We start from the raw sequence: 18664 nt of genomic DNA, 5'->3' as shown, positions 1-18664 counted from the left end.
ATGTGACGCTTACAAGACTCTAATGTGGCAAGTGAGAGTGGTATCATGGTGCTACTTAATTTATTTGAAAGATGTTGGGGGTGGGGGTGGGGCGGGAGTGTTATTTTTTTCAAAAAATCGACTAAACTTATGACTTGAAGAGACATTAATTTTTCAAATAGAACCGCCACTTATTTTTTAAAAGAAATTAAGAAAAGTCATTAAAATTTCAAAAGATTCAAACAGAATAAAATCATTTTGAAATCCAAAGGGGTCCCCGAGCCCAAGAACAAGTTGTATACATGTTGTATACATCATATATACACTTAGTGTATATCATTTGACAATGAAAAATGGGATGAAATTACAGCAGGCCCTAGCAGAAAAATGTGTCCAAAAGACCCCAAAAATGGGCCAAGCCCATTTATGGCTTTGGAAAAATTACGCGGTTAAGTTAACTTATACTATTTAATTACTTATCATAGTTATAATTTGCTACAATCACCACTCACGATTAACATTATACATTAATTATGTGGGCTGACTTTGAATTTGTATAATTAGCCACATTTGTATATGTATAATTTGCCAGAATATACAAATACAGATGTATAATATACAATAACTTAATCATTATACATATACAATTCACCTCTCTCCCACTCTCTTCCCATTCTCGCTCGCTTCTCTCCTCCCTGTAATATGTAGCTACAAATTGTAACTATCAAACTATAGATATGGAGAGTAGTTAAGCAATTTTTAGTAGCTGTATGTGAAAGTTCCCCTAAAAATTTTACAATGCTTGGCAATTTTTAGTAGTTGTATGTGAAAGTTCCCCTGAAAAATTTACAATGCTTGCTTTCTATATTTAATCACAAATCATTATTTTTTTCAAAAAAAACAAAACAAAACAACAAAAACAAAAACAATTGTAGATTTTTTTTTGAATTTTTTTTAGTCAATTACATATAATAAAATAGTTATTTGCTAGAACAATTATCCACCATGCCATTTACAAACGATTTAAAAGTACACTAACTTGATTGTTTAACAAAACAAATTATAAATTTCAATTTAGAAGTAATATAAATTGTCAGAATTATTTTTATAATAGGCATAATATATATATTGGACTCTAAATTTGATTTCAAATTTTGATTTTGACATCTAACTTTCAGAATGCACAAACAAGTACTTCAACTATCCAATTTCTAAATAAATAAACACATGAGTCCTACATAACATAATACACGTAGGATACCACGTAGGATAAAAAATGACATGTAGTACACGTGTGTCTATTTTGTTCAACTTTATACAAGTTTAAGTATTTACTTGTGCACATCCAAAACTGAAAGGCACAAATATGATTCAAAGCCAAGTTAAATGACATATTTATGTATTATGCCTTTAGAATTATAGTGATGCATCATATAATCATGATAAACTTAATGAGTATACTGCTTATGTTAATTGACATTGTAGGATATTATAAAGGGTAAATACTTACATTCTATGATATTATAACTTTTTGATATTTAATTCTCTCACATTTTATCATTTTAACCATTTTGATACATTGTATGGCATTTAAAAAATCAAAATCAAACAAATTTTATCAAGATTACATCTTCTTTTATTTTCTTAAACTTAGTATTCAATGAGCGAATTTAGTAGATAATTTATGAAGCACATGTGATTTTTTTCGCAAAATTTGATATTTTTATGTATATATATTTTAGAACTTAATCTAATATAAACTTTTGACACCCTTGCTAGTGATTCACTTGATTGAAATCTAAGTTATTGACCTCATCTCTTTCACCTCTATCGCTATAAAGTCAAAATCTGATAAACAAATTGAGATGGGGAGTCGGGGAGCATCATACCATCACCCCGTCCTTCTCCATCTCTGCTGGAGTATTTTTATTTTCATTATAATAAATGAATACTCTTTGTTTAAGTAAAGGAATTAAAAAGAGAGAAATAAGAGTTGAGGGATCAGCTTTAAAATCTGATAATACATGAAGCAAAATATAGGAAATTAGTGAAACCAAAGTAAAGAAGGATTATTATCTTCCCCAAATCACTTACCATAATATATGAACACCACATTTGGCACATCTAGTTATATAACAATATATATAAAAGTAAACAAAAATTATTTTCTAACAATATTATATCACTATCAAAGTCATCGTTACAGCAAACATAGCCTAGTTCAAATTTTCTCCATACCATTAAACTGATCAACAATTGCAGCATCTGATACACTTTCAAATACTTCATTTTCGATGTGACAGACTAAACGATCATTGAATAAATCTTCACCTATTGTTTTGCGCATTTCATTTTTGATCTTTTTTTCACAAAAGAGAATGATCTTTCCACACTTGCATCGGCAACAACTGGAAGAATCAAAGTCAATTCTCTCAGAAGAGCATACATCATCAGTCGCAATAACTTGTAATATGTGAACAACTGATGGAAATATAGTAATGTTTCAAAATAAGACTCCAAAGTAATTGATAATTGTTCAAAGACTTGTTTCAGAAAAAAAAAACATCTCAAGTTCAACAATACAATAATTTAAATTGATAATTGATCCCAAAAAAAGAAAAAAAGAATCAAGTTCTTTCTTTTGACAAGCAGAACCAATGGTAACAAGTGTATTTTGACTAAAACAATGATCCAATAATCTTCACAAGCAGGGATAAGGTGTGCATACTCGCTATCTCTTAAAATTGTGAAATTACATTAGATATATTGTTGTTGTTGTTTGACATTAATAAAAATACTAAAAAGATGAGATCTATCAAAAACAATCTCGATAAAGTGTGTATAGCTGCTACCTTCCCCAGATTCCACTAGTAAAATTACACGGATATGTTGTTGCTGTTGTTACAAATACTGAAAATTTCAAGTTATTTATTCTAACTTTTAGCCTTTACTTCTTGTGAAACACAGATTGAAAAATACTAAAAAGTCCAGGAAATATTTTCTCCATCTTCACAAGTAGGGATAATGTGCATATACTAGCTATCTTTCAAAACTTCGCTTCTGAAATTACATTAGATATATTGTTGCTGTTAAATGTGTTTGACATCACTTGAAATACTAAAAGAACGAGAGTTCTATCAAAAACAATCTCTAAATTACATTAGATATATTGTTGCTGTTAAATGTGTTTGACATCACTTGAAATACTAAAAGGACGAGAGTTCTATCAAAAACAATCTCTAAAGTATGCATACTCACTGCCTTCCCCAGATTTCACTTATAGAATTACACCAATATGTTGTTGATGTTGTTACAAATACTAAATAATTTCAGTTATTTATTCTAACTTTCAACCTTTACTTCTCTCATGAAACACATATTGAAAAATACTAAAAAGTCTAACGTCTCTTGAAAATATTTTTTCTATCTTCACAAGTAGGGATAATATGTGCCTACTAACTATCTCTCAAAACTTTGCTTGTGAAATTACACTAGATATATTGTTGTTATTAAATGTGTTTGACATCACTTGAAATACTAAAAAGAGATGAGGGTTCTATCAAAGTCAATCTCAATAAAGTGTGCATGGCCACCACCTTCCCCAGATTTCACTTGTAATTTTTTTTTATGACAACAGATACTCAGTCGCTACCCTTTGGGTGCGCATAGAATAAAAGTCCCGCTTTTATGCAATAGCTATCAAACCACATAGGAGAGTTACGCTGCACTAGGCAAGCCTGGTGCAACAAACTCGACCCAGAAGGCAAGTTCACTTGTAAAATTACGCCTATATGTTGTTGACGTTGTTACAAATCCTAAATAATTCCAAGTTATTTATTCCAACTTTCAGCCTTTACTTTTATCATGAAACACAGATTGAAAAATACTAAAATAACCTTATATGTATCCTTTAATAAGAACGACAATGTAGAATAAAAGAGCAAAAAAATGGTAACAATTCGAGCTCGATGGTCGAAAGAGAACTTTCTTTTGCTGCTTCTCTTTGACGCCGTTGTGTGTTATTTTTCTTCTTTGTTTTTTAACTTATCTTGCCTTATTTGTTTTTGTTTTTCTTTTCGAATTCATCCTATGTTTTCCTATTACTCTTTTTTCTTTTTCCCCTTTTTGTCCCCCAATTAAAATGTTCAGACTTCCACTTGAATGAAAATACTATAGTAAAATTAACATTATTTGAAGTTAAAAAATAAAGATTCACAGAAGTGCTAAAAAAATACTAATGGATGTCATTCATTGTTACATAGGACCGTGGGTATAATTTTTTTGAAGGTATTTTAGGAGATCTTTTTTTTTTTTGACATCTGTTTGGCTGTAGAATTTAGTTTGTTTAAAACATGTGCTAGTACGGTTGCGTATCGATTGGTTCGATTCGGTTTTGAAGTTTATTGAGTTATTGGTTATCGATTTGTAGAGATGTTAAACCGTTATAGAAATATTAAGATATTGGTTTATTGGTTATTGATTTATCAGTTTTTTATTGTTATCGGTTTAACCGCTAAGATTTGACACAAAAGAAAAACATTGAAAATCACTTGGAAACAAGGTGACAAACCAAATAAACCATGCACTTGTTTCACAAGATACATCTTTCTCAAAAGCAAACACTTTTACATTGTAGAATAACTAAAAGTCTGAGACAACCAAAAATAAAGTAGAAAATCAAACTCTAAATCGAAGACTTTATATACAAAATGGTATAAATATAATTATTTAATTTATTATCGGGTTATTGGTTAGCCCATTAAGAAAAAACTCCATTAAGAATCGATAACCCGATAACAAATAAAATCAAAACCGTTATCAAAATCACTTAACCAATAACCCAATATTATAAACCAACAACTTTTTTATCGATTCGCCTTATCAATTTCGGTTAGATTTTGAATATAGAATTCGTTCTAGTAATATATCATTATATTTTGCTCAGCATTATCCAAAAATCAAACTTTAATTATTGGTGGGATTAAAACCAAGAGTTTTAACAAAATAGTGAATTAAATTAATGTGTTGTATATGCATTATGCTCTTTGGTAATTGCACATTACTTGTTAATCCTTTTCCCTGCAAAACTACATAGACATACTTCATTGCCATATATATTATTATTACATATATTTTCAAAATATTATATATATTATCAATAATTAATAGTATTCTACTGTATAAGGAGGCGATCAAGATTTGTTATGCATCACATATACATGCAAATCCACCTAGTACAATGTATTTATAGCAAATTACACTAATTTTGACCCCTGAACGTAGCTCAAACCATCAAAACCTGGTAACACACTTAAAATTGCAAAACTATAGTATATATAAGTAATTAACTTCCAAATTAGTGAGATTTATATAAGCCCCCTTTGTTTCTCTCTGCATGAATTTCACATGGTCAAAAATTAAAATTGGACTCCCGTTTCCCTTGTATTCTTCTATTGGGCCAAGCCCAATGCTCCCTGGAAGCTGAAATTGGTGAATTAAAGGACCAAAAGCCCAAAATCATCTTGAGCAGCAGTTAGAAATAGGGAAAATCAGAAACAATAGCGGCCCAAAATCAGTTCAAGCGAATTGAAACTGATTTTTGGGCCCAATTCCCAAACAATCTATTTTTAGAAAATTACGTAATTCTTACTAGTTTAAGTTCTAATTACTAAGATTAACGATAGTTTGAAATACTTATAATCTTAATTTATAATTTTTGACTTAAATAAGTAAAAACCAAAATCAAATCCAAACAAAAAAAATAAAATAAAAGATCAATCCCCCACCTTTCAACCAAATGCCTGCTAGCCAGGAAGGATAGGATTCGACTTTTATCTATTACACGTCTTTTCATTTCGTCAAATACACATCTAAATAAAAGATATGTATTCTATTTAATTTTTAAAGGTTAAATTACATTATATTAACTAGTATCATAATTTTAGTTAAGAGCCTATTTGACATAGTTATTGTGAGACGAAGAAACACTTATTTAAAGAAAAAAAATATTTTCTTTTAAAAAATTTAGTGTTTGACAAATCAATAAAACCATTTTTGAAATGAAAGCAAAAGCAATTTTTGTATCGTTGAGAAGAAGCCAAAAAAATAAATTATTTTTTCAAAACCTAAATATCCCATACCATATTTACATATTTATCAATTTATTCCTTATATTAATTTATTTATTTGTGTAGTGGGTTTTATTTGTGAATAAATAAATTTATTTTTCTTGATTATTCTAATTATATTTAAGTCGTCATATGAATATTATATCATTATTTAATTTATTTATTTTATTAATATATAAAATAGTGTTTGAAAATTGAATATGTACATATTAATTTAATAAAAATAAAAGTTTACATAAAATTCTTATAGAATAGATATTTAAAATAATATCTTACTTGAATGATATTAATATTAAAAGTGCATTGATACTTGTCTTTTTCGTAATTTGATTCTCAAAAGTATTTTTTTAAAAAGATTATCCAAATATATTTTGCTTATCAAATCACTTTTCTAATGAATTTACTAAGCATAAATTGTTTTTTTTTTCAAACACGCTTTTTTGAAGCTATTTTAAAAATGTGCTTCTAAAAATAATTTTTTCTTAACTACAATGCCAAACATGCTTTAAATCAACAAACTTTTATAAAACTATTCTTCAAATTTTGATAAGAATAGGATATTCCTCACGAAATTTGATATACATTAATGTCATTAATTTCATTTTATATTTTTATATTCAAATATTAATTTACTCTAATTTGATTTTTGCATAACCAAAAAACACATTTTAAAATTTCAAATGATCGCATTTTTTGTTTAAGAAATTCTTGTTTTGAAAATAAAAATCGTAAAATATGAGAGCATTTTTGGATTTTTTTTCCAAAAGATAGTTTAGGGGTGTATGACCCTTCTTTTATCAACTATGAGTAATTTTTCAAAATTTGTTGAGTTAATTATGATTATGTTACTTGTTAGTATACTATGATATTAATCTTTAGAATTAAACAGGACACATGTTTCTCATTTAAACGTGAACTTGATAAAATGGGGAGGAAGTACTTAGTTAATCATCAATTATTGTACTAACCCACGCCTTTTTTTTCTTTTTTTTTTTCTTTGGCTTAAAAGCATTAAATTGCATTTAATTAATTCAATAGTGAAATCAACCAACAATAAACTGCCTTTGTTTTTTCGATGCAAGATTTCTCCAATTTTAACTAGAAAGCACTATGTAATTATATAATTTGACAATTATAGGGTATTACTCCATTCGTTCAAAAAGAATGTTTCTATTTTTTTATTGAGTTTATTCTAAAAATAATGTCTTTTTTTTTTGTCAAACACTTTTAACTTTTTAATTTTTCACGTGACATGTTTAGAGCACAAGATTAAAGGCCATTTTGGTACATTTGACATAACTTTAATTTTGAATCACAAGATTAAAAAATCTTTTTTATTTTCTTAAACTGTGTTTCAAGTCAAACTAGATCATTCTGTTTGAAACGAAGGGAGTATTAATTATAATGACTTACTCCCTCTGTCCCTATTTACTTGTCCATAAATCAAGAAAGGACAAAAAAATTTTCTATTATACCCTCATTCAAATTTCTTGAAAATTTTCTAGTTTTAATTCATCATTTTTGAAACCATAATTAATAATGGTAAAATTATAACTTCATTATGCTAATTATTGCTATCTTAATAGGTGTGTCATTTCTAAACTCGACGATTAAATAAGGACAAAGAAAGTATAATGAAGGGGTGCCAAATTCGAAAGAAACAACTTACAGCGACTTTAAGACAAAATTCATAAAAGGAAATATTACATAATTTAATACATTATAAAAAATAATTACTGATTTTAGCGATATTTTTTGTTTATTACCATTGATAGCAATGCTTTGTTAAATCTGTAATATGTATTAAAAGTAAATTATGTATGCAACATATATGAATTATAATTGTTTTTCAAAATATATCATGTTTGTTTGGTAAAAAATTGACACATTATATTATAAGTGTATTAAAATGTGTGATAAATATTATTCATCATTAAAATTTGTATTATATGTGAATAATAAATTGTTCTTTGTAATATGTATTAAACTTGTATTATAAATGAATTAAAAGTGATTAAGTGAAAAAAATATTATTGTTATAAATGGTAAATATTTTTTTATGATGATATATTTATGTAAGTTTTCCTTCATAAAAATACAAAACACGGAAAAAAGATTACTCCCTCGATTTCATATTACTTGATTACTCTTTAATTTACATGGTGCTTAAAAAATCATAAATAAAAATATAATTTTAGTAGTTTACTCCTTCAAATTTTTTTAAAATTTTTACAAATAAATATAAACACTTCAAAAAATATTAATGACAAAGATAATATAAAAGAAATTACTAATACTTTCTTGAATTAATATGAAACAATTATATTTAATATAGTGATCAATAATATGGAACTTACACAGTATTTTGGTAAAAGAAGCAAAGGCCATTAAACATCCCAAATCAAACGGCGCACACAGTATTCAGTAACTGACTGAATGAGAGAGAAAGATTTTTGTCATATTGTCAAAAGCCAAAAGCTAAGGTCTCTTTTTTCCTCTAAAACAGAAGTGTAACGTATGAAATATGGTTTTATATTGATAAGTTTTTTTTTTCTTTAGTTCATTTGGGGGAAAATGGAGATGTTTAGAAGAGATCAGCCGACCGATGATGTTCCGGTGACGGAGCAAGCTTCTTCTAACGAAGAAACTGGACTGGAAGGTGAGTTAACTCTTACCTGTAGCTTCTAATTTCATCTGTATTTCGCCGGAATTTCAGGACACTAGTTCATGTAATGTGGACTGTATCTGACTCATTTTTTCCCTCATTGGCTGTAATGTAGAGCCTATGCGGCAGTTGTCGGTTGGCACTGAAGCAGGATCTTACCCTGAACGGCCTAACGAGCCTGATTGTAGTTATTACTTGAGGAACGGAATCTGTGGCTATGGCTCTCGTTGTCGGTTTAATCATCCTCGTGATCGGAGTTTGGTAATTTTTGTTATAAGCCACATAATAATCGTGTAGTTTTAGGGTTCATTTTGAGGTATTTGTGTTTATTATGATGCCTGATCACTTGATTTGCTTTGTTACTGTTCAATTAAGATTGATCTATTAAGAAATCATTTTTTTTTCAATCGTCAATCTGGATTTTTAAATGTCTATTGTTAATCCTTTAAAATTGCACTTCTTATCTTTAGTGAAGTCAGCATGAAAGATTTGAAATTTCATGTATCTAACCTGATAACAGGCTGTGGGAGAAAGAAGAGCTACTGGAGGAGAATACCCTGAGAGAGCTGGCCAGTATGTTTGCCAGGTAGTTCCAGTAAATGTCATAGAAATCAGTTTGAAATTTGGTGTTAGTTTAATGATCAAGTTCTAGAGAGAAGATGTGTTTTTGGATTTGACTATCTTTTGTAAAATAATTTTTTTTACTTTATTTGCTGACCCTGTTCTAATGGAGCTGCCCTTTTTGTTAACAAATCAATATATGTGCTTTTCCGTTGTATCATATATCTAATATGCTGAATGACATCAAATGTTGTCCTAGCATATAAGTAAGTGGCTTATAAAAATAATCATGTTTTAGTATCTAGTATGCTATTTATGATGTTGATCATGATGAGATTTCTCATCTTATCTTTCAAATGCTCTATGAATTAATCAGATTTGCTAGACTCTGTCATAATATTCGTCATTTTTCTGTATCTTGTAAATGTTTCGCCTCAGAAGTATTTAGCAGTGAATTATCTTTCAACCGTCCATTTTCCAATTTCATTGCTTATACTTGTATCATTTTCTTCCAATTATGATCGATCATTCTTGTACAATGTTGGTGCATGTGATGAACTAAAATAGAAAAATATGGTCAATATGAATTCATAGCTGACCCCAGCTTGAACTGAGGCATAGAAGTTGTTGTATGATAAATCACTTTTTTTTCAGAAGCTATGATTGATTACTATTTGGCATGTATCTCATCCTTTAGCTCCCCATCTTATGCCATACAAAAGCTTGCAGTTATTTGTTATATATATTTCCAAAAATTTCTTGATTTCCCAGAATTGGGCACTTGGTTGACTCAGTGCTCTCACGAGTCGTCTGTTTGCTGTCTGCCCAAAGAGAAAGACCTCTTTCTCTGTTTTAATCTTGCGTATTCTTCCAAAGTCACTGCTAGAATGTTATAAGTTAATTTTTGGCATTCTGTTTTGCGTTCAATGTTATGCTACTAAGTTCATACTTCTGTTTTTTAATAATTATTTCTTTTGGTCTTTTGGAATAGACTGTTGAATTGGGCTACTCGTAAGTGCTTCAGTTTAAATAATCGGATTTAGTTTCTACTTTTTATCATGGGGATGCTAGTTTCAAGCTTCTGAGACTTTTCACCTTACCTTGATCATCTGTTCACTTGGCGTGAGGTTATGATTTCCGTGTAGTGAATCCAGCACTTCTTTAGTTCTATCTATTCAATTCTTAGTGGAAGTTTCCAGTGTCTTTATCTCTATTATGTTTAGTGTTCCAACACATGAAATGTTTGGTTTTGACGAGTTCATTTGTGTACAGTCCATTTTGAAAAGTGTTAAGTCTTCTGTCGCCTCTTCTAGTATTTGCACTAGGTTTGTCTGCATACGCTATATTTTCTAGACCCTACTTGTGGAATTACAATGGATCTGTTGTTGTTTTTGTTGTTACCATTTTAACAGATTTAGCTATTTTTTGGATTTTGCCTTGTATGTTACCTGTTGAAAAAAATTCCTCTGGTTTACTTTAATCACTAATCAAAGAAAATAATGAAAATCATTCGTCTGCTATAATATTCCATTTCTTATCTTGTATTGTGTGATCTAGCATCTGAACCTATTTTATTCCGAACTGTGATTTACATTCTGAAGCTTTCTAATATATGAATTGCTGCTAATTAACTTAAGTCTGTAAAGTTAGATGGCTATATGTCATGCATTTGAAATTCTTGCTAAACTTTCATGTATAAGACTGTAATGTTCACTGTTATAATGCTAGTTGTTCCTGGTTATGATTTACAGTACTATATGAGGACGGGGATGTGCAAATTTGGTGCTTCCTGCAAATACCACCATCCAAGACAGGGAGAGGAATCTCCAAGCCTGGTGATACATAACATTTTTGGTTACCCGTTGCGACCGGTCTGTTTCTTTTCATGTTCATTATGTTTCTGTCTCCTTGTATCGCTATCTCCATTCGCTTGTGTTTTCAATTCTTTTGTTGGTCTCCGTTGTAACGTTTGACCCTTAAATTATCTTTCTGATTTGGTTCATTGAGTTCGTCACAGAATGAAAAGGAATGTGCACACTATATGAAAACAGGGCACTGTAAATTTGGTATCATTTGTAAATTTAACCATCCACAACCAACTGGTGTGCAAGTTCCAGCATCAGCAGCTGGACCTTTTCCTTTGCCAGCGGTTGTTCCACCGCCGGCCACTTATCCAGAACTGCAACCTCTTCCTGTTGATTCAGCTGAACAATATGGAATAATTACTGGCAACTGGCCAGTTATAGGGCCTGCTCTGCTTCCAGATTCCTATATTCCTGACACATATGGTCCTATGCTTTTCCCCCCTGGAGTGGTTCCCGTGTCGGATTGGACTCCTTATCTGGTATGTATATTATTAGTGTTTGTGGCAGCTGTTGATATAGATTTTTCCTGAAATGCATTATTTATCGGGCAAGTATTAAATTATCTGGTGCCAGGGTTCTACTAGTCCAGTGCCATACCAAACTACTCAGTCTGCAGCTGGAGCAGGTCCAGTGCCATCCCAAACTACTCACTCTGCAGCTGGAGCAGGTCCAGTGCCATGCCAAACTTCTCACTCTGCAGCTGGAGCAGGTCCAGTGCCATCCCAAACTACTCAGTCTGCAGCTGGAGCAGGTCCAATTTATGGTCATACACGACTATCTGCTTCAGCACCTGCCTACGCAAGCTCATATGCATCTCTTACTGCTTCTCGTGGTGCTTCAAGCAGCATCCAGGATGGACTTGCATTTCCGGAAAGACCTGGGCAGCCTGAATGTCATTATTACATGAAGTATGGGGATTGCAAATTTGGATCTTCATGTAAATACCATCATCCACCTGAGTCAAGTGGATCAAAGGCAGCTCTTATCCTCCGTGCTATGGGTCTTCCTCCTGACCTGTAAGCAACTTGCCATCTAATCCTTAGATTGAAATTCTTCACTGCAATTTAATGCTTTATCTTGTGGTCTTGCTTGTAAGTTCATATTATAACAAGTCATCTACCTACATTCCCTTAGTGTTTCTAAGTACAAATTTGCAATTTCCTGTTCTGTTGGAAAATTATTGACAATGAAAGATAACTCAGATGTGCTCCTTTCGAAGTACAAATTTGCAATTTCCTGTTCTGTTGCGTGCAAGTTCTGACAGTTGATGCAGGAGTTCTCTTTGTCAGTCTTCTGTCATTTTTATTGTGTTTATAATAGTGGAACCGGGCATGTGCTTAGTCCGGGCATAAACTACATTAAAAATTATATTTGCAACTTGTTTTTGATAACATCAATGAAGTTAATCTATAAATAAAAATAGCATTTAAAATTAAATAATTAAGTCTTGATACAACAAAATACTTCTATAGATGTTCTTTCAAATTAAACCATACAAAAGGAATTGAAAGGTTAACGAAGTTATTTGTTTTTCTTACTTTAATCTTTCCTTCTCTTTAAAAAGTGCATGTATGATATGATGTAGTTTTTAATTTTTCTTAATTTGATTTATTAAAAAAGAAATCAATATTTTATTTCTTAAATGTGCATGGAGCTTTAATATTTTCATGCTTAACCATTTTTTCCTGAATTATATAAAACGTTGGAAATCTCATTCTTTCCTGAATTATATAAAACGTTGATTTCCATCTTTTAAAAACATTTCAATATCCAAAGTGTGAACAATTGTTGTCGTTTGCTATTATTCCGTATAATCCTATTTGAAGAGTTAAATTGTAGTTTATATTTAATTTTTAAAATCATTTTTAGCTATTTTTTTAAAAATAATTTAATGATTAAACATGTACTAAGGTAGAAACGGAATGTCACCATAACTATGAGCATGTTTCGACCAATTTTTCGATGACTTTCTTGTTTAATATCGAATCATCTATTTATTCCAACATGATCCATATACTTTATACTAGATTTTGAGCACTTTGTTGCTAGGGGAAGTTTAGTAGCCTTGTATGTCGATTGTGTAAGTAACTCTATGGTCTGAAACAGTCTTGGCAAGTTTGGTTTGGGAAGTTCAACACTGTAAATTGAGATTGACTTCAATTTTTTGAAGTCGACCGATCAATTTGCAGATAACTCACCAAGCCCCTCATCGGTCCTTGTGTTAATTACATTTGTTACATGCTATGTACATGAATTGTATGTACTAGTTTGCGGGGAAGTGTTAGAACATGAATAGGTTTATACAATCTTATTAGAATACGAATAGATTTATATAATCATATTAGAATAGGAATAAGTTTATACAATTCTATTTGGAATAAGAATAGGAATACAAATTGAAATAGGGATAGTAAATAGTATCTTACTTGGAAAGGATTGTATTCTAGTGTCTATAACTAGGGTCTCAATGTAATAATGTAGACACGACGACAATGCAATAATATTCTTTTTCAATATTTCTCACAAAAACGACAAAGAAAAGACCACGTGTCGATCACAAACTAGTGAAATTTAGCTAATGTGAATCCTCACGGGTCATTTTCACTTCACTTGGGCCTATTTCATACCAATATACAATATTTAGGTTCTTTAATAACTATGGTTCTCTACATTTTCCATTAATATACACATCTTTAATAACACACATTAATCATTGTGTTCTACATTTTTTGCGAAGTGTATAGATTCGAAAGCTTGTAGGTCCTTTGAGGCAAACTTCCTTCCTCGAGATTCTAGGTCTAGATGGTCCTCTTTTTTTTTTTTTTTTACATTACCTTATAAAAGAAAGTCTAGCTCGTCTACACTTGTAACACTTTCAATCATCATGACTTCTCACAATTGACGGATGCATTTGTAGGCATACATAGGATGTAATTAAATCATATTGAGTGACATTTCCTTTTATCTCACCTATTGTCTTGTTCTCTTTGTGTATTGTTTGCACCTTTTATAGGAGGTAATCATTACAATATTGTCTAATCTTGTATTTGTGTTCATCCATCTTAACATTCTTATTTTCACATTAATGATCCCATAACAATGCCTAACAAAGTTATTTTTCAAGCAATAAATACTTGTACATCTTATTCTTCATTTTTGAGTGGCTACCTTGTCCATGAATGTAAAATAATGATATCTTTCTAAATTTAGAAAGCCTTACGCTTTACCCTTTGATGACATGATTTAATAGCCACAAGAATGTGTATGACTTGTTTTAGAGCACAAATTTTAAAAATCAGTTTTTCTTTCTTAAACTTTGTGTTCAACCAAACACATTACGGTATATGCGATAGAGGGAGCAATAATTTTTCCGTGAGAATTTGTGCATCTCTTTAATGCCTAAAAATACCTGAAAACCTGGGAAGAGCTTTAAATGACCCCTGCGTTGTGGTCGTCTCAGGATTTTTCTTTCGAAATACTTGTTCAAGTGCAGAAAAAATGTTGAAACTTCGCATTTCTCGTAAAGCTAGACTAAAATGCAAGATGATATCTGTAAATGTGTGATGTTATCTCAAGTTTCAGTTTTTTTTAGTGGCTTCTTTTTTGTTTATTGTGTTAAGAGAGTCAAAATTTGTCTAGTTTGTTCAATATGTAAACTTGGATTATGGACTATATTTGGACCCTTCAATGATTAAAAAACATATTTCCTAACTTTATGATGCCATACCGTCTACGTGTACTCGATATTGGAACTTAAGAATGTATGTATCACTTTAAATCAATTAATTAGAAATTCAGTTGAAATGACGAAAACAAATTAATCTTATTTGATACTGCAGATGCATGTTAACTTTTGAGTTTTTGGTGTCAAATTCTGTAACAGACAGTATTATGCTATTACTTCCACTTTTGCATGAATTAATTGATGTGAGATTCTAATTTTTTTGGTACTTTTGCTTTTATTTACTTTCAGACATTCAATTTAGAATAATGAAATGCATTAGGGCCATCCTAATGTATATAATTAATAAATCTCAGAAACAAAAGAATAAACAAGATAATATGCTTGACATTTGAGCTAGCTTACTTTCAGGCATGTATTTTGATGGGAGGTATTTGTATCTATTTTTTTGAGCAGACGGAGTCCTTGTGTGATTTTAGTTGGACGTTCTTTAAGCTATCATTTCATTGTCACCATTACATTTTTGGATCTGATATCTTTATTAAGTGACATTGCTTAAATACTTCTAATATTACTTACTATTGTTATTCTTATGGCAGAGAGGAGGTTGAACATGTATTTTTAAGTCACTGTATCAAGTATTGCTTTTAGAAGATCTGACACGGGTGCAACAACTATATTGGAGAGTCCGTGTAACATAGTTCGTCAAGTCTGGTAAGTTTTTCTCTCCTTTTCGTTCTTTTTGCACTGATTTCTGGCTTATGGGAGGCATCTAGCTCAACCCGATTTCAAGGAGAGGTTCACTATGATGGAGATATTCTTTTTTGACCTTAAGGAAAAAATGAAATGCAAAGGGGACCATCCTTTTGTTGCAGAATGTTCCTCAGATCTATGAATTTGTAGGGGCCCTCGAGAAGGATTTATTATAGAGAAAATCTTAATAGTTACGTCCAATCACAACTACACGAAAGTTGTCCTTTTTTTATGGAGATTTACCCATCTATGAGATGCACAGAGGAAGAGAACGATATTCATATATCCCTTTTCTACTCTACTCCTATTCTGGTTGTGCCATTACCGATTGCGGATAACCCCCTGGGGTCTGACCCCTCCAGACCTAAGAAGAACTATTATCCTTGTGACCAAACACTGATCAGCTTCTTACGTCTAGAGCAATAGTTCCCACGATCCCAACCAACTTCTTGGGAGTAGGGACACTTGATATCTTTGAGAGTTCATCAATTTTTGGTTCAATGGTAGTTTTTCATACTCTTTTAGAAAATTTGAGATTTTCATTCGGAGGTATCAAGTTATATTGATTCATACATGAAATAGACAATCAGAGGTTAGACAAAAGAGTTATTTTCATAACACCGACACCTTTTGTAGGCATACGCTAGAATAACATGATAAAAATTAAAGATTGTGTCCAATTTTAAATGATGCAAATTTTTTATTCTATTGTTATGATGTTGCTGCTATATAATCTCTCAGGCCCTAGCTCCTTTGTCTTCCAATTCTTCTCCTATATTCTTTTTCTTTTTTTGCTCCTTCTGGTCTTCACTTTTGGGTTTTCTTGTGGAGTTTCTCCATTTTCTGTTAAATTTTTTTCTGGTGGATCTTCATTCAGTTTTTGATAGTGAGTTTGGTTGGCGTATGTATGTTTTCTCTCTATTTTTCATGAATGTCATGATCTACTCATGCATGATTTTAGTAGTTTAGGTTCAAATAAATTGCAATAGATATGTTGGACTTAAGATTGGCTTGTACTGCTTTTTGCGTAATGACCTTTCCGTGATTATTGACTTCATACTATTAAGCAACGTAGAGAACTCGGGATGGTACTGTTTTGACAGTGCTGTACTTCATGACACACTGACAAGCTTGACATTGTTGCATTATGGCACTTCAGATACGCTTCTAGCCTGCTACAACCAAATACAGAGATTTTAAGAATTTATTAAATAATTTTTACCATGCATAAATGGCAGGTGATACTTCTTGTAGCAATCAAAACGTCAAAAGAAGATTTTTACATGTGAAAAACCTTAATTTCATGAACAAATACCAAAAAAATTAGCAAGAGGACACTTTAAAAATATAGTAAACTCATTTATTCTATATTCAATAAGGGCTCTTGCTTTGACTTTTTGTGTTTTCAGTCATCAAAGAATCACATGATTGTTTGCATAGCCAACTATGTATTTTGCAAGTTTGTTAAATTCGTCATACGTAATGCATATAGACCCCTTGTCCATGTCTATTCCCTTGTGACGTTTTATTGTTTTATGTACTCACTCTTAGAAGAAGCATTCAAATCTTACAATTTTTTGGTAGTTGGTATCTTTATTATGTTTTCATATTGGATATTTCTTGCAGTGTACAAGTATGGCAAAGAATGACATTCCATGTAGTTGCGTGCAGTGGTGGGACTGCTCCACCCTTAACAAGAGGTCTCGGGTTTGAGCCTATTGAGAAAATCCTATTGGGAGCATACCTCCGAATGAGCCCTGCAGTGCACCATCCGAATTTAGTCTGGGCTCCAATGCAGGCTGCGGATACCAAGTGGAAACAAAAAAAAATAGAGAATATCAAAACTCACTCTCTTTTAGAGATATCTGATATACGGTACTTGTAAAGCTTTTGCTTTTCATGTTTCTCTTCTTTGATCATCAATTCACATCCTCGTTTGAGCAAGAATTTTAAGATTTATCATTTCCTACATCGAAGGAACGGGAAACAACTTAAAGGATTATACACACCTTACATGTGAGAAATAAAAAATAAATATAATGAAGAACATGTAAAAAAACGATAAATTAATGTGCTTCTTTCTCATTTTAATCGTTGCCTCATGACAGTTGATTGTTGAAGACATCTGTAGAACGAAGGGTTGTCCGTTCACCGTATGGACCGATCTAGATCCTGTACCTGATCCTGATGAAATTCAGGTTAAAACATGCTTTCATTCAATCACTTTGGGCTCATCATCTCAATGAAGAGGTGCTACTAAAACTGGAGCAAGTCCAAGAAGGCGGCCCTTATGGAATACTCCAAGAAATATGAGACTGAATGTTTGTGTTATTCGACAGTTGGCTCATACTCAGGTACTAAATTTGAATGTCATCCTTCATAGATTTTTTTTTTTTGGGACCGTGACTTGTATCTGCTCTCACTCCATATATAAAATGTATTTTTACAAAATAACTTCCCTTCTATCTCCAAAATGTTGTTTAGACCACCGTTCATGCTATGAAATACTAAGTATCTATATGCTATTTATGATGTCGATCATGATGAGATTTCTCATCTCATCTTTCAAATGCTCTATGGAGGAATCTAATTTGCTAGATATGCTTTGTCATAAGATCCCTCATTTTGCTGTATCTACTCAATGTTTTGCCTTAGACGTATTTAGCAGTGAGTGAATTATCTTTCAACTGTCCATTTTCCAATTTCATTGCTTATACTTGTATCATTTTCTTCCAATTATGATTGATCATAGTTGTATAATGTTGGTGCATGAGATGAATTTAAATAGAGAAACATGGTCAATATAAATTCATAGCTGACCCCAACTTGAACTGAGGCATAGTAGTTGTATGATTGATCTTTATTTTTTTGCATAAGCTGTGATTGATTACTGCATGACATTTATCTCTTCCATTAGCTCCCCATTATATGACATACGAAAGTTTGCAGTTATTTGTTCGATATATTTCCAAGATTTTCGTGATACTCAAAATTGCACACTTGACTCATTCAGCCCTTTCACGAGTCGTCT

General features: G+C 31.3%; 1 protein-coding gene across 1 annotated transcript; it reads left to right on the top strand.

Annotated features, from left to right (window-relative positions):
* The first annotated feature begins 3927 nt into the window (after positions 1-3927).
* LOC107022376 (zinc finger CCCH domain-containing protein 5-like) lies at positions 3928-17495 on the top strand. The gene is made up of 10 exons (XM_027917952.1): positions 3928-3993; positions 8549-8590; positions 8667-8766; positions 8888-9033; positions 9293-9358; positions 11085-11204; positions 11351-11677; positions 11772-12214; positions 15480-15594; positions 17260-17495. Exons 1-9 carry the CDS (start codon positions 3928-3930, stop codon positions 15529-15531), a joined length of 1362 nt encoding a protein of 453 aa, XP_027773753.1. The 3' UTR covers positions 15532-15594; positions 17260-17495.
* The last annotated feature ends 1169 nt before the right edge of the window (positions 17496-18664 follow it).

The sequence above is a fragment of the Solanum pennellii genome, chromosome 6 (assembly GCF_001406875.1).
Source record: "Solanum pennellii chromosome 6, SPENNV200".
NCBI lineage: Eukaryota > Viridiplantae > Streptophyta > Magnoliopsida > Solanales > Solanaceae > Solanum > Solanum pennellii.
Note: the sequence above shows the minus strand (reverse complement) of the source record. Positions and strands in the feature narration are given on the sequence as shown.